Here is a 27,078-nt window from a genome sequence, read left to right as displayed (position 1 = left end):
GCTTTTGAGCTTTCAAAATCGCTTCTCCTTCCCACCCAAGTCTTCCTCTGGTAGAGCTCAATAAAAAGGCCGAGGCAGAAGGCCGACCTCTGGCCCCCACATGCCTACCTGGATGATGACGAGATGGATCTCCAGCTCCGCAATTCTCCGCCCAATGCAACTCCGAACCCCGTACCCAAAGGGGATGGACCCAAAGTTGTCAACTCGGTCCAGGCTTCCCTTTCGCAGCCAGCGCTCTGGCCAGAACTCCTTGGCCCGAGGGAAGTTTTCATCCTCGTAGGACGTGGCGTAGTGGCAGAGGGCCAGCTGGGTCTGAGGACACCATTTGCAACAGAAAAGAAATAAAGAATAGGATCAGGCAAAAGCAAAGCAGAGGCCAGAACCCCCTCCCACTCCACCCCCTGGTTGGACAGTCCCTACAGAAGTACTTCTGGCCAGGAGGAGCCGCGTAAAGACCCCCGGAGCGGCAGTCCTCCTGCTGTGGATGCACACCCCTTGTGCCCGGGGAAGCCACCCAGGTGATTCAAGGCTGTCCATCCTCTCCCCACCCCCTCCACAGCTGCTGGTCCGCGGGCCTCTGGGGGAGACAGGAGAGAGGCCTGCAAGGGACAGAAACATCTGGCTTTGCTTTTCGCAGGGTAATAAGCACTTCCTTGCTTTCTAAGCCCCATCTTCATCATAAAACACATGCAGAAGGAAAGGAAACTCCTGACATGTGCTTGCACGCAAGGACTTCCTACACACAGCAGATCTCCCACTCAGCCGCCACGGCGGAGCCACCCCCACACCCCGGCAGCTCAACTCACGCCTTTGGGAATCAGGTACCCCCCAACGACCAGGTCTTCCTGGGTGACCCTGCCGTTTCCCGGGAGCACTGGAAACAGCCTGGAAGAGAATCAATGAAAGTGGGAATGGGGTGGTCACTTATACTTTTTTTTTTTTTAAGGATTTTATTTATTTATTCATGAGAGAGAGGCAGAGACACAGGCAGAGGGAGAAGCAGGCTCCATGCAGGGAGCCTGACGCAGGACTCGATCCCGGGACTCCAGGATCACACCCTGGGCTGAAGGTGGCGCTAAACCGCTGAGCCACCCGGGCTGCCCTGGGTGGTCACTTTTAATGTACTAAACTTTCAAAAGTCTGGATGTTTTGCTACTTTCAGTTTTCGAAAATGTAACACACGGTCCACTTTCAACTAAGAAATCTCGTAAGGACCTTCATGGCTCCTTAGCTCTGGCCCATGCGTATTCTGAGGAATGGGGAAAGCAGGTTCCCCGGTCAAAAGTGTTTAGGAAATACAAAGCAGAGGCTTGAATGTGCTATTGCTTCCCAGTAGGGATCATCCCGAGTTTGGGACATTTACATGGGCACAGGACCCACAGGAAACACATTTTGAGAAATGCTATACTTCAGCTTTTGGATTGACTCAGAGAGGCAATCTGAAGAAAACTCTGAATAAAACTATTGACAAGGGATCCCTGGGTGGCGCAGCGGTTTGGCGCCTGCCTTTGGCCCAGGGCGCGATCCTGGAGACCCGGGATCGAGTCCCACATCGGGCTCCCGGTGCATGGAGCCTGCTTCTCCCTCTGCCTGTGTCTCTGCCTCTCTCTCTCTCTCTCTGTGACTATCATAAATAAAAATTAAAAAAAAAAATTAAAAAAAAAAACTATTGACAAATACCAGTAAACACACAGCTAGCTTCCCCCTCACCCTGGCCAGGTTAAGCATGTTGTAGATTGAGGATGCACCATAATTTGAAACGCCACAATCAAGCCAAGTTTAAAAGAATTATTGTAGTGTATACCACGTACCCACCTCTGCTCTTCCTCATGGCAGTTCCTCCACAGAGGAACACTGTGCTCAGAATCCTTGAACCTCAAAGGAGGAAGAAATTTCCCTGGCCACCTGATCCTACCTCCCACCTAAATCCACCCAAAGCCAACCACTTCCCCACGTCCGGGCTTTTCTGGGTGTTGGTAAAACCCTGCCGAGAAGTGAGTGACTGAGGCTATGGGGAGTCTCCAATCCACATAAGAACCACAGTAAGCAGATTTGGTAATTAACCAAACAGCTCAAAATATTTTCCTGATCAATTTTGTTCTGCTTTACTTTTGGAGGAACAGAAACCAGGGAGTACTGATCCAGGAGCATGCTGGGGAACTTGGTGAACCAAATGAGTAAAGCAGGTACGATGCCTGGTGACAGCTCCAAAGAGCTTTATGAAGAACAATTAATATTTCAGACCGTAAAACAGAACAGCCTTTCTGCTCTTCTGACAAGGGCAGAGAGGAAACAAAGGTAGTTATAAACATCCCCTTCTTAAACACTGCGGCCACTGAAGGTTGTTGGAGCATTTGCTTTGGACCTGGTTTTTAAGTCAAAAGCATAAATCATCATGATAAGGAATCAGACTTAAAAGACAGTTTTGGACGTGAATTTTGGTGAGCTTTTTACCTCAAGGTTTCCTTCAGCAGAGCTCTGACCAGTGGGACTTTGGGGACGTCAGCTGCCGTTGGGATGTGCCTCTCCCCCAGATTCTTAACGATCTCCTGGTACAGGGTCTGCTGCACTTGTGGGTGCCTGGCGAGGAGATACACTGCCCAGGATAACGTGAACGACGTCTAATAAAGAAATCAGCAGACACACACAAGATGAGTAATGCCAAGGATTTAAGTAGCAGGCAACATAGACATGAAGTCACTTAAGCATTAGCACTGGGCAGAGTCACATTCATACAACTCTATCTGAGCACGTAAGGTCTTGCCCAAACAAAAGGTGATTTTCCCTAATTCATGCCAGAAAAAAAAAAACAAATATTTTTGGAAAGCAACATCAACTATGTGATTCAATGTCCTTCAATAAAGGACCACAGGAGAGATTATTTTAGAACGTTTTTGGATCATTTAAGAGCAATCCTCTTCAATGGAGTCTGAGAGGACCTAAAGATGCTGGTCAAGCCTGCAAGTTGTGTCCGGAACTTTCTGTGACCTTTTCTGCAACAGTCATCTGTTTTTTGCTAGAAAGGGCCAGACTGCCTATCAGTCCAAAACCATTCAGTATGGAACTTCAAGAGCCCACGATGGCTGGGTGGGGCCCGCTTGGTCATCACATCTGGGAGGGGGAGGTCACTATTTGTCAGCCACTGTTTCCATGCACTTCTCAAGTAAAGCAGCCTGAAGGATTTAATAGGTAATTTATGCAAAACAGTATCATTTTTTATATCACGTCTCAGACTGAAGAATTACATTTCTGGTTATTGAGAATAATTCTATTTTATGCTCCTAGGTTCTAAAACTCTCACTACATGCTCACTATTATCTATGTGACTATATTTCACTCTCTTATAAACAAGGATATTCCACAGTATAAATGTCTTCTCTTTTACCTAAAAACAAAATCTAAAGTCAGTAGGCCATACTGATATCATTTCCCTATAATAGATATTATATGTTTTTAGAGGGCAAGCTCTTCTGTAATATATACATAATGCACAAGTCCTTCCTTATAAATGATAAGGAAATAATTTATAAATTTCTATTAAAATCTAATTTCTGTGGAAAAACCAAATGCAGTATATACATAGAATGGAATACTATATTTGTACCTCATAGATACTGTGGGTTGGGCTCCAGACCACCACAATAAAACGAGGATCACAATAAAGTGAGTCTCAAATGAATCTTAGGTTTCCTAGTACACATAAAAGTAATGTTTACACTGCACCACAATCTATTAAGTATGCAATAGCATTGTGTCTAAAACAACAATGTACCCACCTTAATTTTAAAATACTTCATTGCTAAAAAATGCTAACCGGTCATCTGAGCTTTCAGCAAGTCTTAATCACCCACTGAGCAGACCAGGGATTCTATTATATATTATTATAACAAATATAATATATGTTTATATATTATATATTATTACAAATATAATATGTATTATATATTTGTTATAATGAATATAATAATTAAAATGTTTGAAATATCCTGAGAAATAGCAAAATGTGACACGGAGCCGACAGACTTGCTTAATGCAGGGTGGCTACAAACCTTTAATTTGTAAAGAACAAAACAAAACAAAACACACACACACATACATACAATCTTCGAGGTACAATAAAGTGAGGGATGCCTGTATGCAACTATATCAGTGAATCCTGAAATCATTTGCTAAGTGAATGAAGCTAGATGCAAAATACACACTGCATGATTCCATTTCTATAAATTCCTAGAAAAGTGAGAACTGATGCTCAGCATCAGAAAGCAGTTCAGTGGTTGCCAGGGGCAGGGGTGTCAGGAGAGATAGACTGAAATGAGGGTAAGTAAATTTCAGGGATGGTAGAAATGTTTAGGATCTTGACCGTGGCAGTGGTTTCATAAATGATTGCATTTGTGTTTATCCTGTATCTGCCAACAATTTGTTATCAAATTGTACGGTTTAAAAGGATGCAGTTTCTTTTGCATAAATTATACTGCAATAAAGTTTTTTAAGTAATATGTTAGAAAATGAATATGAAGTTGTCTGATGCACCCTTCACCCGCCTCTGGTAGGAATGGTCCTTCCTTTCTGAGCTCCACCTCGTGTGATGCTCGTAGTTACCACCAGGGGGCAGGAGGGGAAATGCACCCAAATCCGCTTAGAGGTGAGGCCATCCGGTCACTCATCCCTTCCTGGTTCAAGCAAACCTACATCACCCACTGCATTCAACGGGCTGATAAGAATTTTCATTGATCATATTGATTTCATTGGTTAGCTTGATAGATGGTTTTGTTTTATTGTTGTAGAAGATCCATAAGAATAAGGAGTTTATAGTTTATACTCTTTTTTTTTTTTTTTTTTTTTGCTTTTACATGTTTACATGAGATTATAATAAAAATAATGTCAACCCTGAGTGGGGGTAGTTCTTCCTTTAAACAGGTTTGTGCCTCAGTCCAGTTCAGGAAACACTCGTGTAAAGGAAAACCTTGGAGGTGAGGAGCTTAGTTGTTTAGTTTTGAAGGGCTTTGGAAAGAGTAAAGCACCAGGCAAATCTTAATTTTTCACTCAATGAACTTTTCTTCCACCAGATACTAAAAGCCTGGCCCTGCTTGCCTCTGTTTCACTACTTCTTTTTAGCAAATTTTAAAATTTTTCTGTGTGGGACCGGGATGCCTGGGTGGCTCCATGGTTGGGCGTCTGCCTTTGGCTTAGGTTGTGATCCTGGGCTCCTGGAATCGGGCTTCCTGCAGGGAGCCTGCTTCTTCTCCCTCTGCCTATGTCTCTGCCTCTCTCTGTGTGTCTCTCCTGAATAAATAAATAAAATCTTTAAAAATAATAATAAAATAAAATTTCTCTGGTTATATACCCCCATGTATATCATTTTTCATACATGAATAAAGGTATCCTATTACATATGTTTTGGAAGGAAACTGGACTCCCTTTGCCCCACAGCACCCTCCCATCCAGGTGACCCATGTTGACAACTCAGTGTGTAACCTCCATACTTCCTCCACACTCATAAGGTCACATACAGACACAGATATGCACACAGATGGGCAGGGGCCATGCCACCATTTGTTTTACCAACAGGAGCACAGCATATACAGTTTTCTGCATCTTCATGTCTCACTTAACAACAGGGGATGGAATTACCACCCAGTCAACTGGCAGTGCTTTGTTTCATTCTGATATTCCTCCTTCCTTGGTCATAGTAGATTATTCACCTGCCACAATAAATCCGTTCATTGGGATCTTATTTAAGATTGATAGGCAAATATATTCTTAAGTCAAACTGTTTGTTACACTTTTCTTTCTTTATGCTCTCTTTAGCAGATTTTGGTTTAATAGTTATGGTGGCTTTATAAAATTAATTGGGAAGTTCTCCATGACCTGCAATATTTTAAACAATTAATAAAGTTTTTAACATCTGTGCCTTCTTCATTTCTGAGATTATGAAGCAATGGACCAACGTTTACAAATCGGGAATGATTTTTAAACTTTAAAACACATTGTTGCTTTGTGTGCATGATAACTGAATGGGGGTTACCTTTTTTGCAGAATTATGGTTTTATGTTTTCAAATACATGTATATTGGGCACCTGGGTGGCTCAGTTGGTGAAGTGTCTACTTTTAGCTCAGGTCATGATCTCAGGGTCCTGGGACAGAGCCCCAGGTCGGGGAGTGGAGGTGGGGGTTAGGGGTGGGTCCCTGCTCAATGGGGAGTCTGCCTCTCCCTCTCGCTCTGCCCCTGCTCGTGCTTTCTCATGAACTCACTCTCTCTCAAATAAATAAATAAAATCTAAATAAATAAATGATACAATAAAATACATGCATATTATTTAAAAGTTAGATTTTTCTCCTGGAGACTTTCAGCAGTAAAGCAAATGTTCAGTTAGTGCAAACACATATGAGATTACTAGCAAAGAACACTCGTAAAACAATCAATGTGATTCATCATATCAGCAAGAGAAAAACCAAGAACCATATGATCCTCTCATTAGATGCAGGGAAAGCATTTGACAAACTACAGCATCCATTCCTGATCAAAACTCTTCAGAGTGTAGGGATAGAGGGAACATCCCTCAACATCTTAAAAGCCATCCACGAAAAGCTCACAGCAAATATCATTCTCATTGGGGAAGCACTGGGAGCCTTTCCCCTAAGATCAGGAACAAGACAGGGATGTCCACTCTCACCACTGCTATTCAACATAGTACTGGAAGTCCTAGCCTCAGCAATCAAACAAAAAGACATTAAAAGCATTCAAATTGGCAAAGAAGAAGTCAAACTCTCCCTCTTCGCCAATGACATGATACTCTACATAGAAAACCCAAAAGCCTCCACCCCAAGATTGCTAGAACTCATACAGCAATTCGGTAGCGTGGCAGGATACAAAATCAATGCCCAGAAATCAATGGCATTTCTATACACTAACAATGAGGCTGAAGAAAGAGAAATTAAGGAGTCAATCCCATTTACAATTGCACCCAAAAGCATAAGATACCTAGGAATAAACCTAACCAAAGAGGTCAAGGATCTATACCCTAAAAACTATAGAACACTTCTGAAAGAAATTGAGGAAGACACAAAGAGATGGAAAAATATACCATGCTCATGGATTGCCAGAATTAATATTGTGAAAATGTCAATGTTACCCAGGGCAATTTACACGTTTAATGCAATCCCTATCAAAATACCATGGACTTTCTACAGAGAGTTAGAACAAATTATTTTAAGATTTGTGTGGAATCAGAAAAGACCCCGAATAGTCAGGGGAATTTTAAAAAAGAAAACCATACCTGGGGCATCACAATGCCAGATTTCAGGTTGTACTACAAAGCTGTGGTCATCAAGACAGTGTGGTACTGGCACAAAAACAGACACATAGATCAATGGAACAGAGTAGAGAACCCAGAAGTGGACCCTGAACTTTATGGTCAACTAATATTCGATAAAGGAGGAAAGACTATCCACTGGAAGAAAGACAGTCTCTTCAATAAATGGTGCCGGGAAAATTGGACATCCACATGCAGAAGAATGAAACTAGACCATTTTCTTGCACCATACACAAAGATAAACTCAAAATGGATGAAAGATCTAAATGTGAGACAAGATTCCATCAAAATCCTAGAGGAGAACACAGGCAACACCCTTTTTGAACTCGGCCACAGTAGCTTCTTGCAAGATACATTTGTGAAGGCAAGAGAAACAAAAGCAAAAATCAACTATTGGGACTTCATCAAGATAAGAAGCTTTTGCACAGCAAAGGATACAGTCAACAAAACTCAAAGACAACCTACAGAATGGGAGAAGATATTTGCAAATGACGTATCAGATAAAGGGCTAGTTTCCAAGATCTATAAAGAACTTCTTAAACTCAACACCAAAGAAACAAACAATCCAATCATGAAATGGGCAAAAGACATGAACAGAAATCTCACAGAGGAAGACATAGACATGGCCAACACGCACATGAGGAAATGCTCTGCATCACTTGCCATCAGGGAAATACAAATGAAGACCACAATGAGATACCACCTCACACCAGTGAGAATGAGGAAAATTAACAAGGCAGGAAACCACAAATGTTGGAGAGGATACGGAGAAAGGAGAACCCTCCTGCACTGTTGGTGGGAATGTGAACTGGTGCAGCCACTCTGGAAAACTGTGTGGAGGTTCCTCAAAGAGTTAAAAATAGACCTGCCCTGCGACCCAGCAATTGCACTGCTGGGGATTTACCCCAAAGATACAGATGCAATGAAACGCCGGGACACCTGCACCCCGATGTTTCTAGCAGCAATGGCCACGATAGCCAAACTGGAAGGAGCCTCGGTGTCCATCGAAAGATGAATGGATAAAGAAGATGTGGTTTATGTATACAATGGAATATTCCTCAGCCATTAGAAATGACAAATAGCCACCATTTTCTTCAACGTGGATGGAACTGGAGGGTATTATGCTGAGTGAAGTAAGTCAATCGGAGAAGGACAAACAGTGTATGTTCTCATTCATTTGGGGAATATAAATAATAGTGAAAGGGAATATAAGGGAAGGGAGAACAAATGTGTGGGAAATATCAGAAAGGGAGACAGAACATAAAGACTCCTAACTCTGGGAAACGAACTAGGGGTGGTGGAAGGGGAGGAGGGCGGCGGGTGGGGGTGAATTGGTGACGGGCACTGAGGGGGGCACTTGACGGGATGAGCACTGGGTGTTATTTTGTATGTTGGTAAATTGAACACCAATAAAAAATTAATTCATTAAAAAAAAAAGAGAGACTACTAGCAAAGGCCCCGGCTTAGTTGTGTTTTGCTTATGGAGAAGAGAGAAAGGCCAAGACATTTACCGTGTCGACACCGGCCAGCAGCATCTCTGTCATGTTGGCATAGATCTCCTCCAGCGTCAGCTCCTGACTGAGGAAGAGGCATGTGAGCAGCCCCCCTCTTACCCTCTCCCCGCGGTCCATGTGGCACTGTATGTCCTTCAGCTTATTGTCAACATGGATTTGGCCTGTTTGAAAAGAGTTATTTCCTTTGAAAGTTTTGGCTGAGAATAATCTAATCTTCCCAACAGATGAATCTGTGGCAGGTTCCAAAGCAAATGAAACCCAGATTGATTTACCATCATTAACCTGAGAAGCTCATGAATTTGCTTGTTTGTATAAATGAATGAAAAGTTAAAGACAAGCTAAGCATCTCTTCCTCTCTGAAAATAATGCAGAAGGTATTTGAAAATGTTTGCTTTACTCATCAAAGAGCCAAGAAAGCTTTGGAGTAACAAGAATACAGATCTCTTTGTTCTTTTTTTTTCCACTATGTTTCCAGAAGGGAGAATGGAATGAGTGTAAAGGCCATGTTACCATAAAAAGATAGTGGCATATTAAATCCATCAGAACTAATATACTCAAATGAAAGTTGGCCTTCAAAAGACACTATGGGACACTTCTTTCAACGTTAGTGTTGTTCTAAAAACATTGTTCTAATAAACATTTTGGAAATCTTTTCTTTTTGGAAATTCTTTTTTTTTTTTATAAAGATTTTATTTTTTTTTTAATTTTTATTTGTTTATGATAGTCACAGAGAGAGGGAGAGAGAGGCAGAGACACAGGCAGAGGGAGAAGCAGGCTCCATGCACCGGGAGCCCAACGTGGGATTTGATCCCGGGTCTCCAGGATCGCGCCCTGGGCCAAAGGCAGGCGCCAAACCGCTGCGCCACCCAGGGATCCCTGGAAATTCTTTTTTAGTGAAATGTTTAGCTATGTAGGAAAACTAATCTTGTTTGCTGGGTTTGAAGAAAGTATTCTTTCCCAGTTTGTTTTGCCAGGTAAGAGACAGAGGAATTTGTCTCTTTCCAAAAAGCTGCAAACGAGAATGTTCGAGTGAATGTGCACAGGCCCAAACACTGTCTGCGTTTCAAGCACTGATAGAATTATTAGACTAAAGACATCATCTTCTTACACAACATTTACTTGCATATATCAGCGCTAGCCTGTTTGTCACAATAAAAAGAATTTAAAAATGAGAAACCTATCATGTTGTTTACAGTAGCAACCCACATGCTTCTTGTCATCTGAGAAGCTGATCTAAACAGCTGATCCAGGGGCATCTGGGTAGCTCAGTGGGTTAAGCCTTCCACTCAGGTCATGATCCCAGGGTCCTGGGATGGAGCCCACATCAGGACTCCCTGCTCAGTGAGAAGTCTGCTTCTCCCTCCCCTTGCTCTTATGCATACTTGCTCTGCCTCCTCTCAAATAAATAAAATCTTAAAAAATAAATAAATAACCGGTCCAAATAACACGCAACTGCATGAGGCCACCACCCACAGCATCACCCTTCTGGCTGCATGAGCATCAGATACACCATGAGAGCCACGCAACTGTATCAACTAGTGAGACAACAGGTGCCCCTCGAGTCTTCTCTTACTGAATTTGAAGAGTCCGTCCCAGGACCTGCAGAACTCCAGCCAGGGTTTGGGGATGAGAGGGCGGAGCCACCTGGGGATGGCGCCCGCATACATGGAGGTCTTGAACATGCTGAACATGAGCCCCAGAGCCTCAATGTAGTCCACGGTGGGCTGCGGGACACTGTTCTCCAGGCAGCCCAGGCGGCTTTCATAGAGGATGGTGGCCACCCCTGCACGGGAAGGAGAGTTTAAGTAAGTCAATTGGAGAAGGACAATCATCATATGGTTTCATTCATACAGGGAATATAAGAAATTGTGAAAGGGATCATAGGGGAAAGGAGGGAACTGAGTGGGAAAAATTAGAGAGGGAGACAAACCATGAGAGACTCCTAACTCTGGGAAATGAACAAGGGGTAGTAGAAAGGGAGGTGGGTGGGGGGTTGGGGTAACCGGGTGATGGGCACTGAGGAGGACACTTGATGGGATGAGCACTGGGTATTAGACTATATGTTGGCAAGTCAAACTTCAATTATATATATATATATATATGTAATAAACCCTCATCTGCTACATGACTTGCAGTGTCGATATGCAATATCTAGCCATAAAAGTAAGTTTCAAAAGCAATCGAGGTGACTTCCTTGAGCCAGGCTCTGCTATGCTCTATCACTGCAGGATTTCTTCACCACATCCTGAGCTTACAAGGCTCTGAGTATTCAGTGCTGATGGCCAGTGGGGAGGTCACTCCTGCCTAGCAGGGCTCGGCTGCATCACACTCCCCTCCCTTCCCTCTCGATGGTTTGTTCAAGACCCAAGATGCAAAGCCCCCAACCTCTCGGCCCACTGGCCCAATGCTGGAGAATCGAAAGGTGGCTCCTCTGGGCCACCAAGTGGGGACCCCCAGGCCCAGAGAGCCATAGGAACAGAGGAAACAGCCTCAATGAATCAGGACAAAGCAGGATTTCCCACTGTGTTTACAACTCAGCTCTCTGTTGATTTGGTTACTCCATTCGGGGAGCATTAATAGAACTTTAAAAAGTTAACTTAAAATTTAAATTTGAAGTAAGGTAAGCTCACTTTTAAAAAAGGATGATGCTGGGATCCCTGGGTGGCGCAGCGGTTTGGCGCCTGCCTTTGACCCAGGGCGCGATCCGGGAGATCCGGGATCGAATCCCACGTCAGGCTCCCGGTGCATGGAGCCTGCTTCTCCCTCTGTCTATGTCTCTGCCTCTCTCTGTGTGTGTGTGACTATCATAAATAAATAAAAATTAAAAAAAAAAAAAAGGATGATGCTGATAGAAAGTCCTTAATGGAAAAAAGCAAAATACAGAACAACCTGTTTGGTATGCTACTATTCTGTTTTGGTTTTTTAAGTAAAAAGAACATTCACATGTATCTCCTTGCATGTGCATAAAGTATCTCTTGAAGAAACTGGTAACCTCCCCAGCTCAGGGGAGAGGAAGAGGGAGGGGACTTTTCAATGACTACCTTTGGGTTTGATTTTCGATTTTAGGACATGGATGGGAATGTCCTGCCCATCCCACATTTTAAAAGCTATAATAACTAGAGTAGAGGCCCTCTAAACTTCTACTCTGTTTTCAACAAACTGTGCTAAAGCAAAATGTGTGATAATTAGGAGCATGATTCTTGAGTTAAAAAGACCTGGATTTGGAGCACTTGGGTGGCTCCGTGGTTGAGCGCCTGCCTTCGGCTCAGGTTGTGATCCCCAGGTCCTGGGATCAAGTCCCACATTGGGCTCCCCTCAGGGAGCCTGCTTCTCCCTCTGCCTATGTCTCTGCCTCTCTCTGTATCTCTCATAAATAAATAAAATCTTTTAAAAAAGGGGGGGCCTGGATATGAAATTAAGTTTCTGCCACTAAAAATGAGGGCTGTTTTCCAGTTTCCCCACTTATAAACCAGTGGCGGTGGTACATCTGGCACAGTTAGCACCGTGAGAGCTATGTGTGTGTATGCACAGGGCTCAGCACAATGCCCGCAGGGACACAGGACATGCCCAGTGGATGAGAACTACTATTTTGGGCAAATGTCCTTTCTTCCATCTATCTCCTGACTTCACCTCACCTTCCATTGAATATTTGAAGAAAAGGTCATTGACATTGGTCACAGTTTCTCCATCTTCTGCCTGGCTCTTGAGAATGTAGATTCTTTTAATTAAATCAGCAATAACTTGGTTGATTTCTCCTGAAAAAATGGCCACATCTCTCGGTTTCAGAATTCTTTGTCTCAATACACGTCTCATCTTGAGCCACTGTTCACCCTCCCTAGAAGAATAAAGCGAGTTTCAGATAATCTTAATAATCTTACTTCCACTGATATTCTGGAAAAGAACTCGGTGAAACTCTGAGAGTCTCTCCAGCAATAAAAAGCCAACAAGATCTGCCAATCCAAATGGAATTAAGATACTGTGTGGGGAGAAGGGATAAATTCAACCTTGCATTCTCTTCCCCTTGACACAAACTTTAAGGGGGAAAATTGCCACTGGGAATCATCTTTATGAAAGTAATATGATTTCCTTTGAAAAACCTTGCCAGAAGATTATAATAAAGAGACATGAAGCTGTTGTGATTAGCAAAAGAGAAAAAGTTTTATGTGTATGAACTCCTAAGCCCTGGAAAGAGCTCCTGGGCAGATAGTTGATGCCAAGCCGCAGGTGATGGCACAGAGAATAGAGTTTTTGCGGCATTTCACCATTCCCCTCCAGGGCTGGGTCAATGGGGAGGAGGTGTTTGGTTATTTCTTTCAGAGCAGAAGTTGAGGGATTCTGGTAACATCCAGTCCCTATGATTAGCTCTCAGAGGGCAGAGAGGTGTTGATGAGTCTTGTTTACAAATAATAATCACAGCCTGTTAGGAGACAGGAACATCATCACATGGCATTCCATGCAGGAAGGCTCTTAGCCCCTCTTCAGTGTCTCCTAAAGCAGCTGCCTGCCTCACCTCCAACCCCCTCGCCTGCCCACAGATAGGCTCTGCGAGCCTCCCTCCCTTGGTTGTCACTGAGAGGATACCTACAGTCTCAGAGCACTGCTTGGGGAACAGTTCCTCCCCTGCAGTTCCTCCCCAGTTCCTGCAGGCTAGTGTGACCTGACTTTGTCCCTGCCATCAAACCTCTTCCCAGAGGAGAAGGGACAGGGCCCTTCTGCACTAGTATTTAAAAGATCACACAAAGAGGCTGTCTTGACACAATTCCACTGAGAGTTCTGCAATTTATTAAAGATTGATTTTTAAAGCTCAGCATCCAGGCAGGAGTCTCCCTGGGCTCCCCACTCCCACCCATGGCTCGCCCAGGCCACATACTCACGCTGAGATGAGCCCGGTGGATCTGCCTCGTAAGTGTCGGTACTCCTGCCAGGACTCCATGTTGGCTCTCTGGGGTGTGGCCCCCTCTGCTCGGAGCACCTGAGCCACCATGTCTCGGTCTGCAATAGATACTACAAACTGAGGACCAAAGTGAGACTTGAAGATTTTTCCATATTCCCGTGTGTGCTTCTGCTGCAATACCATGGAGACACCAAAAAAGGAAAAAATACACAGATATGATATACCTTTGACATAAACATTTGTTTTAGGGTAGCAGAAAATTGGGGCAGAGGAAAGCTCTACATTACACAGATCTCAACCAGAGTTGTAACATTACATACTCCTGAGAGAAATGTACTTTCACATCAATAATCATATTCACATAAGTTTTCTTATTTTTTTAAAATTTTATCTATTTATTCATGGAGACACAGAGAAAGAGAGAGGCAAAGACACAGGCAGAGGGAGAAGCGAGCTCCATGCAGGGAGCCCGACGTGGGACTTGATCCCAGGTCTCCAGGATCACACCTCGGGCTGCAGGCGGCGCTAAACCCCTGAGCCACTGGGGCTGCCCAAGTTTTCTTATTCTTTAGAGCTATGTTTTCAACAATACTTAGCTATGTAGAGCAATAAGAGAGAAATGTCATCATGGATGGAGATGAACTGCAGAGCCTTTGATTCCCTGTGCTAAAAAGACTGCCAACCCCTGTCCCAGGCCCTTACTGGCTCCACCACCCTGTTCTGAAGAGAGAGAGCCCTCTGCAGGCAATCTGTAATGAACATGTGGCCCCCAGCAAGAAAATGAAAGAAACAGCATCCAGATTAGAAAGAGAGAAGTAATGCTACCTCTAATCATAGATGACATGATTTGACATACAGAAAATTCTAAGGAATCCACTAAAAGACTATCAGAACTAATAAACAAGTTCAGCAAGCCTGCAAGATCTAAGATCAATATACAAAAGTCAGTTGTATTTCCACACATTAGCAATGAATAATCCAAAACAAAAATTAAGAAAAGTATAATAGCATCAAAAATAATAAAATCCTTAGAAATAAATTTTTTTAAAAAGTGCAAAATTTATATTTCAAAAGCCATAAGAGATCATTGAAAGAAATTAAAGAACACCTAAATAAATAGAAAGATATCCCATGTTCATGGATTGGAAGACTTAATAGTATTAAGATGGGAAGACTCCCTAAATTCACCCATAAATTCAATATAATCTCTATCAGAATTTCAGTTGACTTCTTTGTAGAGAATTTACAAGCTTGAAATTCATATGGAAATGCAATGGGCCAAGAACAGCAAAAACTACCCGAAAAAAAAGAGCAAAGTTGAAGCATTCCATTTACTCTGTTTCAAAACTTGCTGCAAAAGCAACAGTAATCAAGGCGGCATAGTACTGGCATGAGGATAAACATCTAAACCACTGGAGGAGGGGATCCCTGGGTGGCTCAGCGGTTTAGCCCCTGCCTTTGGCCCAGGGCGTGATCCTGGAGTCCCAGGATCGAGTCCCGCATCGGGCTCCCGGCCTGGAGCCTGCTTCTCCCTCCTCCTGTGTCTCTGCCTCTCTCTCTCTCTCTCTCTATGTCTATCATAAATAAATAAATAAATAAATAAATAAATAAATAAATAAATAAATAAATCTTAAAAAAAAAAAAAAACCACTGGAGGAGAATTGAGAATCCAGAAATAAACCCATATATCTCTGGCCAATTGATTTTCAACAGTGTGCCAGTGCCAAGACAGTTAAATAGGGGAAAGAACAGTCTCTTCAACTAATGGTGCTGGGACACCTGGATATCTACAGGCAAAGAATGAATTTATACCCTTCTCTCATACCAGATATAAAAATTACCTCAAAAGGGTTCAAGCCCTAAATATAAGAGCCAAAACCATAAAATTCTTAGAAGAAAAGATAGGGGTAAATCCTCATGAACCTTGGATTTGGTAATGATGTCTTAAGATACAATATCAAAACCACAAACAAGAAAAGAAAAAAATAGAAAATTGGACTTCATCAAAATTTAAAACTTTTGTTTCAAAGGATACTATGAAGAAAGTAAAAATAATCCCCAGAATTGAGAAACTATTTGCAAAGCACATATCTGATAAGAGACTTGTATGGAAAATATATATATTGAAAAAAACTATTACCGACTCAATAAAACAATGAACCAATTAAAGATTGGGCAATTATTTGAATGGACATTTCTCTAAAGACGATATACAAATGGATAACAAGCAGATGAAAATAAGCTCAACATCATTAGTCATCAGGGAAATGCAAGTCATAATCATAATGAGATGGCACTTTACACCCCACTAGAATGGTTATAGTCAAAAGGATAAGTAATAACAAGCCCTGACAAGGATGTGAAGAAATCACAACCTCTTACACCACTGGTTGAAATGTACACAGTGCAGCCACTTCAGAAACAGTCTGGCAGTTCCTCAAAAGGTTAAATACAGAGTTACATTTGATCCTGAAATCCCACTCCTAGAAATATATCCAAAGAAATGAAAATATATATCTATACAAAAACAAACATATTGAATGTTCATAGCATCATTATTCACTATTAGCAAAAAGGTGGAAAAAATCTGCATGCCTGTCAACTGATAAATGGACAAGCAAATGTTGTATGTCCCTATGGTGGAATGTTATTTATACCTAAAAAAGATGAGGTGTGGGGCAGCCCAAGTGGCTCAGCGGTGTAGCGCTGCCTTCAGCCCAGGGCCTGATCCTGGGGTCCTGGGATCGAGTCCCATGTCAGGCTCCCTGCACAGAGTCTGCTTCTCCCTCTACCTGTATCTCTGCCTCTCTCTCTCTCTCTCTCTCTCTCTCTGTGTCTCTCATGAATAAATAAATAAAATCTTAAAAAAAAAAAAGATGAGGTGCTATACACACCACAACAAAATTGAACCTTGAAAATGTGATTCTCAGTGAAAGAAGCCAGACACAAAAGACCACATATTTTGATTCCACTTATATGAAATGTTCAGAATAGGCCAGTCTATAAAGACAGAAAGTAAATTAGTGGCTGCTTATGGCTGGAGGGATGGAAAGTTGGGGAGTGATAGCTAAAAGAAACAATATGGGGTTTCTTTTTAAGGTTATGAACATGTTCTAAGATTGACTGGGGTGACTACGATGGTAGTGAATTAGATCTCAATGGCACTGTTACCAAAAAACAAAGAGAAATCACAATAAATGTAAATGGGTTAAATAAGTAACAAACAAATAAATAAGAGAGAGAGAGAGTACCCTCCAGCCTGGCTCACCATGGCAGAGCCAGGGCTGAGCATATGGGGAAAATGACTAAGTTTCTCTTTGGCATCTGCCAACATTTCTTTTATCTCCCTAACTCTCAACCTTAGAAATAGAGGCCAGAGGGTTTGTCATCTCTCCTTTCTTCCTTCTCCTCCCCAGGTATAAGGTGTTCACTTCCGTATCAACCTGAGTGGAGTCCTCCCACCCAGAGATGAAGACACTCAGACTCAACTGAAAGGTGTTCCTCTAGGTCTCCAAATGGGAGTCACTGAGGAGATGACTGTTAATAGCAACTCCTGGGAAAGGAGTCAGTCCTCCAGCAAATCCAGCTACTGAAAAAACACCATCAACACAAGGGAGCAATTGAGGAGGCATGAGAAAGAACAATCTGGATGACCCAGAGAGTATACAGCACTTTTCGCTAGTGGACCACAGAACAGGAATCAGTCCCAGCACTTAGAAACCTGCATAGACAGTAAGAGCACAGACACTGGAGCTGAAGTTACGTCCTGCTGTGCTTTGGTTTCCTCACCTGCAAAATGGACAAATACTAGAATTTGCCTCACATGTAGCGTTCAGAACTGTGCCTGGTACATGAAAAGAGTTCTAGAAATCCTCATTATCAGTCTTTGTTATTATTACAGGTGACAAAGCCATTCTGTAGCCCTAATCCCATTTGACCTCACAATAACTTGTGAGATGAATGAGGATTGTCAGAGTAGGACACTGAGGTCCAGAGAGAATAAGTGATTAGCCACGACTCCCACAGGTGCTTGTGGAGGTTACATTGTAACAGGACCCTCTTGCTCTGTCACATCTGAAACAGCTTCTGGCGACACAGCCGAGGGATGTCTGCTCTGCCACTAAGTAGCCTCACTGAGGCTCACTCAGTAGGTCACTAAGTGATCTCAGGCAAGTCACTCAGCCAACACTTTGGGTCTTTCCCACCTGTACATGGAAGACTTGAACCCTACAGATGATGCGAGAGCAAACACTGTGTGACCACAAGTTGATTAAAGGAAAGTGGAGGTAAGAGTAACAGAATAAACTCTCTCTAGCAGTGGCTCAACAACCTGGAGAGCAGGACAGAGGGTTTTACTAGAACCTTATTTGATCTAAAGCAACCTGAGCATACCTGCAAAGTGGGTAACTCAAGGCTATTGGGCACTCCCTAGGGGTCCTCAGAGAAGTTGCAGTACTATGGAATAGTACTCATAGTAATGAGTACTATTTGGAGAATAAAGGAAAAGGAAGGCCCAGAAGGACAACAGAGCTGGGAATAGATGGGGCCTGTCTATTGTTTTTCTGGGAAAGCACAGGTGAGTCAGTTTCATGACTGTCCTCTGGCAGGTGTGCACCAGCACTCACCACCCACCACGGAGAAAGGCGAGGTCTGAGCCTGGACAGGAGGGCTGCCTTTAGGGTGATGGCAGGAAGCAGGGCAGATGCAGGGAAAATGTGCCTCTGCACTGAGACACTCTCTGGCCCTGAAGAGGTGGCTCTCCAGGTGGCTCCTGCTAGGGATGCAGGTTTTAACAGGGGTCAGCTTTTCCAAGAAACCTATGCTGTGGAACCAACTGTGGGCTTCTGCTGTGAGGATAAAAGAAGATGGAAGCAGAAGGGGATAAAAGTGGAAAAAAAAAAAAAAGAAAAGAAAATTAAAAAAAAATCTGTACTGCCTTGTTCATAGTAAATAACAATACATTTTTTGCCCCATTTAAAACCATCACCCTGATATCTTGTATTCAGATTCCACACGGAAAAGAGAGAAAATCATATTTGAGCCCTAGAAGCCTGTCCAGGAAGAAACTGTGTAGGGTTGGTGTGGGAGATGGAGAGAAGGGCCTGGGATTTCAGTCCCATTAAACTCCCTCCAGAGTCCTACCTTCATTCCCTCCTAATGAAGTTTCTGCCTCTGCAGCCCAATGGGGCCTCTGCACCATCGGGTGTGTTTGCTGGTTGAGGGGAAAATGAACGACTATGAGGCAGGCCAGGTGGAGTTGCAGGAGGCTTCCCCGGAGAAGGAGAGTGGAGGGTCAGCTTCAGAACAGAAGCAAGTGTGCTCGGGGGTGGGGTGGGGGGGGCAGAGGCACCCTCGGGAGAGCTCGGGAGGCCCCGCTCCCAAGGAGACGGGTGCGCTGGCGGGGGCGGCCCCGGGGGGACGCGGCGCCTGGGCGCGCGGGAGGCGGCAGGAGCCCGCGACCCGTGAAGGCAGAGGCGCGCCCCGCGGTGCGGAAGAGGGCAGCGCGCGGGGTGGAGGCGGGAGAGGGCCGGCTGAGCGGCTCCCAAGTCTCCCGCAGGGCGCTGCCACGACTGGGCTCTTCCCAGGTCCCTGCCCGAGCCCCGCTTGCAGCCGGGGCCACTTACACTGTGCGGCGGCCCCGTCCCTCGGAGGCTGAGCAGCCTGCGGCCTCCGAACCTCCGAAGTCCTGGGGGCGGGGGGGGCACGGACCGGGACCGGGACCGGGACCGGGCGCCACAGCACCTCGGCCGCGTAGACACAGAGCCGGGGAGCCCAGGGCTGCCGCCGCGCTCCCGGCCGGGCCCCGCGCCCCCGCGGGGCGAGCAGCTGCTCTCGGGCTCCCGGGGGCCGCCTGCGGCCCGACCGCCGCTCCCGGGCCGGGGTCCACGGTCCCCCCCCCGGCCGGGCCCCTCCGGCTCCCTCCGCTGCGCCCCCGGCCGCCCCCCGCCCGCGCCCGCGCCCGCTTACCTGGATCTCGTGGATGCGGCCGAAGCCGTCCTTCCAGAAGAACTCCACCAGGTTGGCGAGGGTGCGCGGCCCCGGCATGGCGGCGAGGCTGCGGGGCCCCTGGGCCCGGCCCCCCGCCCGCGGCGCCCCGGCCCGGCCCGCTCCTTTGTCCTCGGCCCGCGCCCGCGCCCGCGCCCCCGCCGGCGGCCGTGCGCCCTGGGGTCGCGGCTGCTGCTGGGCCGCGGGGGCCGGGGACCGACCCCGCCTGGGCGCCGAGGCCGCGCGGGTGCTCAGGATTCGCGCCCACAGAGCCATTGCGGCCGCTCGGCCGGGCCGGTGGGCTGCAGCAAGTTTTCTGTCTGGGGAGCTGCTGCCCTTTGGGGTTGCTCTTTGCTCTGCCTTAACGTGCACGAGCAGCGCTTCTTCGAACTCATACCGCCTGGGCATCAGCTTACACCGACCATTGAGGACGCCCTCCCCTAAGGCTGGGAAAAGGGGGTGGTCTGTGCCCAGGCTGCAGGACAACCAGGCGCTCCGCTTTCCTGCACGTCCCATTAATTCACCGCTTACGCGTTCTTCGAAACCGCAGAATTTTTAAGTTCCACCCCACTTCCGACCACAGCCAAAAAAAGAAAAGTCTGTTGGAATTTTAAGAAGCATTTTCTTCCTTTAAAATCACTATGGAGAACAGACCCCCAAACTATCATTCATCTTTTTCTGATAGATATTCTAAAAACAGTTCTCCGTGATTTCAAGCCCCACAGTTATGACTCAACGTCCAAAAGTTTCGCATGATTCGTGCACGCAGTTCCTGATACTGTGAAAGGGCCACGGTATTATTTCACCACAAGTTTCCATAAGGATAAGGGTGCAGTTTCCGTTCGGCTTTTACGGGCCTCCCGGATTCTGCCCCGGCACGGGCGGCCGTAGGGAGGAAGTGTGCTGCCTGGGCGCCGGCTGGACCGTGCGGCAAGTCCCCGACCCCCCTCCGACCCCCTCCGACCCCCTCCGACCCCCCTCCGGGATGGGTCCTGACCCGCAAGGCTGAGAGGAAAGGCCACACCTCCGCGGAAGGTGACAGGAGACAGGAGTTGGGCAGCCGGACTTCAGATCTCGGGGCCACTGAGGGGGGGCCTTGGCGTGGGACGGGCCAGAAGTGTGTCATCTGGTTTCAGGAAGGGAGCCCAGATTCTGAATGAGCGGTCCAACAGGTCCAACAACGTACTCCGAAAACTGGGAACATTACTCAAAGATTTCATAAAATTTGTACTTGTGCAGCTGAAGGGGGTAAAAAAAAAAACCCCAACTACAGACACCAAATATTATTACTAAGCAAAAGAAATATATGATTGATTTATTTATTTATTTATTTATTTATTTATTTATTTATGAAAGAGAGCGTGCACACATAAAGCAGGGTGAGGGTCAGAGGAAGAGAGAGACTTCCTGCTGAGCAGGGAGCCCCATGTGGGACTCCACCCCAGGACTCTAGGATCGTGACCTGAGCCAAAGGCAGATGCTTAATCCACTGAGCCGCCCAGGCATCCCAAAACATATCTGTTTTTTGATCAGCAATTTATGCTTTTACAGCTCGGTTAATCTATACTGGATTTATAATAATTGTAAGTACATAACTAAAGCAAAGATGGCCACAGATATTCAATTTCTAGAACTTACTAATAAGTACTCAGCAGCTGTTATTTATAAAGCACTGTAGCTGCAAGGGATTCAAAGAGCAAGGCACGGAACCCGCCTTTGAGGGCTCATAAGCTAGAAGAGATGAATACAACAGGTACACAGATCCGAGCTGGATTACCATCAGTGTCATAAAGCTGGTACAGAATATCATTGGAATCTGTGGGAAGAAGCCATCACAGCTAGTTGAAAGGCTGGTGCAGAAGAAAGACCTCCCAAGAGAAGCAGCATTTTCATCAGGGTTTGAAGACCGGCTCAATTTCAGTAGGCAAAAGTGGGAAAGCAGTTGTGCTAGGAAAGTATGAAGAATTAAGCAATGACTTTGTTCCTAGACACTTTTTAAAGTATTTCTGAGGGTTACTGGTCCTCTGGAACAAATAATTTATTAATGGGCCATACATATAAAAGGAAATTCAGTCCATTCTAGACAAAAAAAAAAAAAAAACTGTTAAATATAGATTTATATAAAAAGCTTTTTAAAGCATGGCTACTTCTTTCTTAGGGCTAAGAAATAGCCTGTGGTGGAAAACAGGAAGGCAGAGGAGAGTAAAAAAATATAGAGAGAAAGACAAGGAGAAAGAAGGATTTAAATCACACACAAAAACAGGTTTTCAGGAAGCACTGTGCTCTCTTAGGTCTTAGGATATCATCTATGGCAACTTCTAAAGCTCAATCCATAGCTGAGGATACAGATAAAGTTATCAGTTCTTCATATTTGCCTCAAGCTCTAATGAAACAAAGCCGAAGGCTATTTTAGAGTCTCACTACGGTAGGTATAAATTTTTAATCTGAAATTCTACAATAGAACTGTATATCATTTTCTTGTTTTCTTATTACTGTTTTGTAGCTAATTATTATTATTAGTGGAAAATGTATATGAACCCAGAAATGGAATAAATCATGCTGATTGGGAGAATTTCTTTCGCTCTAACCTAAATAAAATAAATTACAAAGTAACTGTTACTTTGGTCTTTGTCCAGTTTTCTTTTTCTCATGAATATTGCTTTTGTAATAAAAAATAGTTCATTTAAAAAATGGTTCATATAGTTTTGGGGAAGTTTAATGGGAGAATTTATCTTCTCCACCTTTTATTGGGTGGAATAAGAATCTGAAACACAAGTAAAACATGCCTGAAAAAAATTTTCTTTTCAAATAGGAAAATACTGTCCATGTGTTCATTCCTTTCTCCCCAGTGAGCAAGAGAAACAAAAATGAGACCCTGATTTCAAGTAGACATGACAGCACTATCTGTCCCCATCTGACCTGAAACCAGGAGATTGTGCACAGCTGTTTTCCCTCAACAAAACCAGTTTATTGGCAGTACGTAGGGAAACAATGAGGTGCCCTTACCCAAGAGAAAGAAAAGGGAAATAAAGCTGCCCTCTAGAAGTTGGATGAATAAGCTCTACACACATTAACTAGCCATCTGTGGAAGTAAAATCAAGATAGTCATTAAAGTCTCCCTGACCACAAATCAAGGTGACCTCCGATGACTCTAGGATGCAAAACTGGAATGTGGGAGCTGGTAGGTAAGCAAAGCTTAATGGAGTATATTCTTGGAATAGAACAGGGATGATCAAACAATCTCAGAAAAAAAAAACAATATAGAAGACATTCTAGGAAACAAAGCTTTCCATTCCAAAACCCAAACTTGCTGGTCATGGTGGGGCAGGAATAATTTGCCTAGCTTCCCATGTTTTGGGGGACACATCTCTCCTGGCTTCCTGTTGCCCCTGATCAGTTTCATTTTCCATCTGAAGAACTGCTGATGCTTCAAAAGAAAAAGTAATGGTATCATCTTGCTACTTCTCCATACCTGTCAATACAAAGACAAAACAGAAAATCAAATGAAGATATTCCAGAAGATGGAACTAGGAGATCTCAAATTTTCTTTCTGTGAGCAAGCTGGTGCTCTTTAAGCCACTGTGGACGTGTAGCCCCAACAATCCCTGTTAGGCGAGGCAACAAGAAAAACTTCCCCCTTCCTCAGAGGCATGTGGGAGTTCTCCAGTAGGGTTCATTAGCCAGCAAAACTTCGGAAGCAATTGTCTAGCTGCCAAAATCACTTTAACTTCCCATAATAAAAAAAAAACTGTCGATCCTACCTAGCTTTATGAATATTAGTTTGCATGTTAATAAACATGTATGGAGCACCAGGCCCTATCCTAGACACTTCTGCACCCTTTCATCCATTTACTTCCCACAGCTACCCCATGACATAGACACACTGTCCTCATTTTCTGTGAGGAAACAGACCTCAGAGACCTGCTCCAAAGAGCTGAGTCTTGAATATAAATCCGCTTCTACATATGCTTTACCTACACCTATCTGCTTTAATGCAATGAAGAATATTCAGACCAGGCCAGTTCTCCGGGCACCTGCAGGAGACATGATTCATAGCACTCACCATGTCTTAGACACTCATGATTCACAAAAAATGACTGTAGTGAATTCTGAAAGGAAGGCTGTGTGAGGCAGCGGACCCAACCCCTCCATGATCTCCAGAAGGCTGGTAGGAGATGAGAATTGTTTGCTCACTCTCCTTTTCTTGAGTAGCCACCTCCTCCTCATTTCACAGATGCTCTGCTTAGTCCAAGTGGTTTGGATGGGGCTGGATACCTGGGCTCCTCACTCCAGGGTAGTCAGAGTTCTCAAGGGATTTTGCTAGAGCATCAATACAGGCACTCTCTCATTTGGAGACTGCAATCTGGAAGCGCTTGTGAGCCATCTGTCCCATCACACACAGAGAGGACCTGACCAAGAGCTTTGCAAACAACAGAGAAGGAGCCTTGATACCCTCCTTTGAGATACTGGACACAACTGTAGAAGAGATCTACCACCCTCTCTCTGATTTCTCAGTTAGGTAAGTCAGCACATTCTTTTGTTTGCCTTTATGAAGTGGCTTTTACTTGATGAATTAATCACAGCTCAAGGTGAGGCCTTCGATCCTCCAGATTCAGAGAGTCCATTCTGTTAGAGCCTCATTAATGAGACTTCCTGCCCCAAGCAATGAGGACTTTCAATTAAATGATTAATTCACAATAAGAGAGAGAACTCTCAAAGTATCAAACATTACCACTGACCTTACCAGCCTATTTTGTCCCTGTGGACACTGGAAACTAAATTATCTGAACTTCACCTGGTGAGCACAGCCCAGTTCTCCTGTCTGTCATCGATCCCTTTAACCCTTGACTGGGCATGTTTATGTAATGCTTCCCCAGCCTAAGTCTAAGACTATAAATGCCCTAAGGGCTTGGGAATGTGTCCAACTCATGGCTGGATTCCCTCATGCCTAACACAGAGTTGGCACACAGGGACACTTACAAACGTCAAAACAAGGGCAGCCCGGATGGCTCAACGGTTTCGTGCCGCCTTCAGCCCAGGGCGTCGAGGACTCCGGGATCGAGTCCCATGTCAGGCTCCCTGCATGGAGCCTGTTTCTCCCTCTCTCTCTGCCTGTGTCTCTGCCTCTCTCTCTCTCTCTCTCTCTCATAAATAAACAAAATCTTAAAAAAAAAATGTCAAAACAAATTTCTGTTTCAGTTAGTAAAATGAAGCCCCTACTCCTAAGAGATGTAAAGCACAAAGCACCTATTTGCTAAGTGGAAGCTTTCCCTGCAACAGCATAACATGATTTTGACATTAGCTAAATGACCTTCCAGTCGCTAAATGAATTCCTGAGCCCACTGTCCACTAAGGGAGATTTGGTGTAGACCAGTTGGCTTAGGCACTTCAGTCTACAGTCCCCTGGGACACCGTGTCATTGCCCCAGTCCCCAGGAGCTCTGTGGACTGGTTGCCTCCACTTCACCTGCCATGGATGCTGACACCCCACACCAGCCATGGCGCACAGGATGCAGGGACTTCATTTGAATTCCCTTGTAACAAATGAAGAACAGAGGTGTACATGGGTTAAGTAGCTTGCAAATTCATATGATTATGGCTTCTAAATTGCCTAAAATAGTTCTTTCAAGGCTTGCTTTTCATTTCATTTTGAGAGCAACAACTTTCCATTTAACTTAGAAAGGGTCTATGATGGAGTTTCACTTTAGGAATTTTTTTTTAAATGAGCTCTATACCCAACATGAAACTTGAACTCAGAATCCTGAATCAAGACTCACATGCTCTGCCAATTGAGCTAGCCAGGCATCCCTCTCTTTAGGATTCCTGTCTTGGATATCTCCCTTAAGCCCTAATATTTATGTTCCCTATTTGAAATTACAATAACAATGCTAACTGGATTCAGCATTTGCCTTGGACAGGTGTTCATGTTAGGTAGCTCTGAAAAAATAAATGGTGGCATTCACTTGTCTGTTTTAAAATTTAGCCCAGGGGGATCCCTGGGTGGCGCAGCGGTTTAGCGCCTGCCTTTGGCCCAGGGCGCGTTCCTGGAGACCCGAGATCGAATCCCACATCGGGCTCCTGATGCATGGAGCCTGCTTCTCCCTCTGCCTATGTCTCTGCCTCATTCTCTCTCTCTCTGTGTGACTATCATAAATAAATGAAAATTTAAAAATAAATAAATAAATAAAATTTAGACCAGGGATGCCTGGTGGCTCAGTGGCCTCTGCTTTCAGCTAAGGTCGTGATCCTGGGGTCTTGGGATCAAGTTCCGCATCAGGATCCCTACAGGGAGCCTGCTTCTCCCTCTGCCTATGTCTCTGCCTGTGTGTGTCTCTCATGAATAAACAAACAAAATCTTTAAAAATAAACAAATAAAAATAAAGTTTAGCCCAAATATTTTTATTTCTTTTTGAAAGTAATTGAATTAACAAATGAAGACACAAAATAATAACAATACTAATATCTGAACACATTATTTTCATTTGATCCTCTCCAACTCTCCGTCTAGACACAGATCAGCAACTGGTCATCAAAGTCAAGTGGTACACCCAGAGACCTACTGCCAGCCAGTGGTCAGGAGAATTCTGGTTTTCCCAACTTGGAGCTAACTCTCTGTCCACCTACCTGCCTGGCCTCTTCCCACACATGCTCTGTTGGCAGTCATCATTAGGTCTGGAAACATACTGATGTATTACATCAACCCCAGAATTTTATGAGGCTACAGTTAGCTTGTGGTGATCCACAGTTGTTGAGTTCCTACGGAAACCAGCAGATTAGGAGCTGTGGGGGGTGCCAAGACAAGCTGACCAAAATGAGTCTCTGCCTGGGTGCCAACTCCTGTGTCCTTCATCCACTGAGGTACAATTTCATGTGGACTCTTCTCAATATACAGTCCGATAACCACAGAGTTGTGTAACTGCCACCAGTCTCATTGTCTCAAAGAAATGCCCTCATGTTCCTCTATAGTCAACTGCTAGGTTGTAGTTAGCTCCTACAGTTCTGCCTTTTCCAAAACGTCATATAAATGGAAACTTACAGAACACAGCTTGCTGGGTCAGGCTTCTTTCACTTTGCATGATGCATTTAGGATTCTCCCATGTTGTTCCATTACCAGTCGTTTGTTCCTTTTCATTGCTAAGTAGTATTCCATCATGGGTCATTAATCATTCTGATCAGTTAAAGACACTTGGGCTGTAGCTAGATTGGGGGATTATGAGTCAACTCATTCTAAACATTTATGAATTGGGTTTTCTGTGAATAAATACATAGGAATGAGAATGTGGAATTCATAATCCATTTTCATGCCCCCAAAGGTGTTCTGCCCTTTTTAGGACTGACTGATGCTTTCATCTCTTCTTAGTCAAATAATTAGT

General features: G+C 44.5%; 1 protein-coding gene across 7 annotated transcripts in view; it reads right to left on the bottom strand.

Annotated features, from left to right (window-relative positions):
* Nucleotides 1-27,078, bottom strand: part of CYP27C1 (cytochrome P450 family 27 subfamily C member 1) — a 39,583-nt gene that overhangs the window by 4,836 nt on the left and 7,669 nt on the right. Inside the window, exons 1-8 of one of the 7 annotated variants that reach the window (XM_038564862.1) lie at nucleotides 20,704-20,885; nucleotides 13,698-13,819; nucleotides 12,463-12,662; nucleotides 10,401-10,610; nucleotides 8,825-8,988; nucleotides 2,455-2,621; nucleotides 807-885; nucleotides 109-312 (exon numbers count right to left, since the gene is read on the bottom strand). In XM_038564862.1, coding sequence (XP_038420790.1) covers nucleotides 109-312; nucleotides 807-885; nucleotides 2,455-2,621; nucleotides 8,825-8,988; nucleotides 10,401-10,610; nucleotides 12,463-12,662; nucleotides 13,698-13,819; nucleotides 20,704-20,832 — 1,275 coding nt within the window. In that variant the 5' untranslated portion in view covers nucleotides 20,833-20,885. Of the gene's footprint in view, nucleotides 1-108; nucleotides 313-806; nucleotides 886-2,454; nucleotides 2,622-8,824; nucleotides 8,989-10,400; nucleotides 10,611-12,462; nucleotides 12,663-13,697; nucleotides 14,110-19,688; nucleotides 19,805-20,703; nucleotides 20,886-27,078 lie in introns of those variants that run through there. The other 6 variants (XM_038564861.1, XM_038564866.1, XM_038564864.1 and 3 more) reach the window with 6 other exon arrangements.

The sequence above is a fragment of the Canis lupus genome, chromosome 19 (assembly GCF_011100685.1).
Source record: "Canis lupus familiaris isolate Mischka breed German Shepherd chromosome 19, alternate assembly UU_Cfam_GSD_1.0, whole genome shotgun sequence".
Lineage (NCBI taxonomy): Eukaryota > Metazoa > Chordata > Mammalia > Carnivora > Canidae > Canis > Canis lupus.
This window is presented reverse-complemented; position numbering and strand designations above follow the sequence as displayed.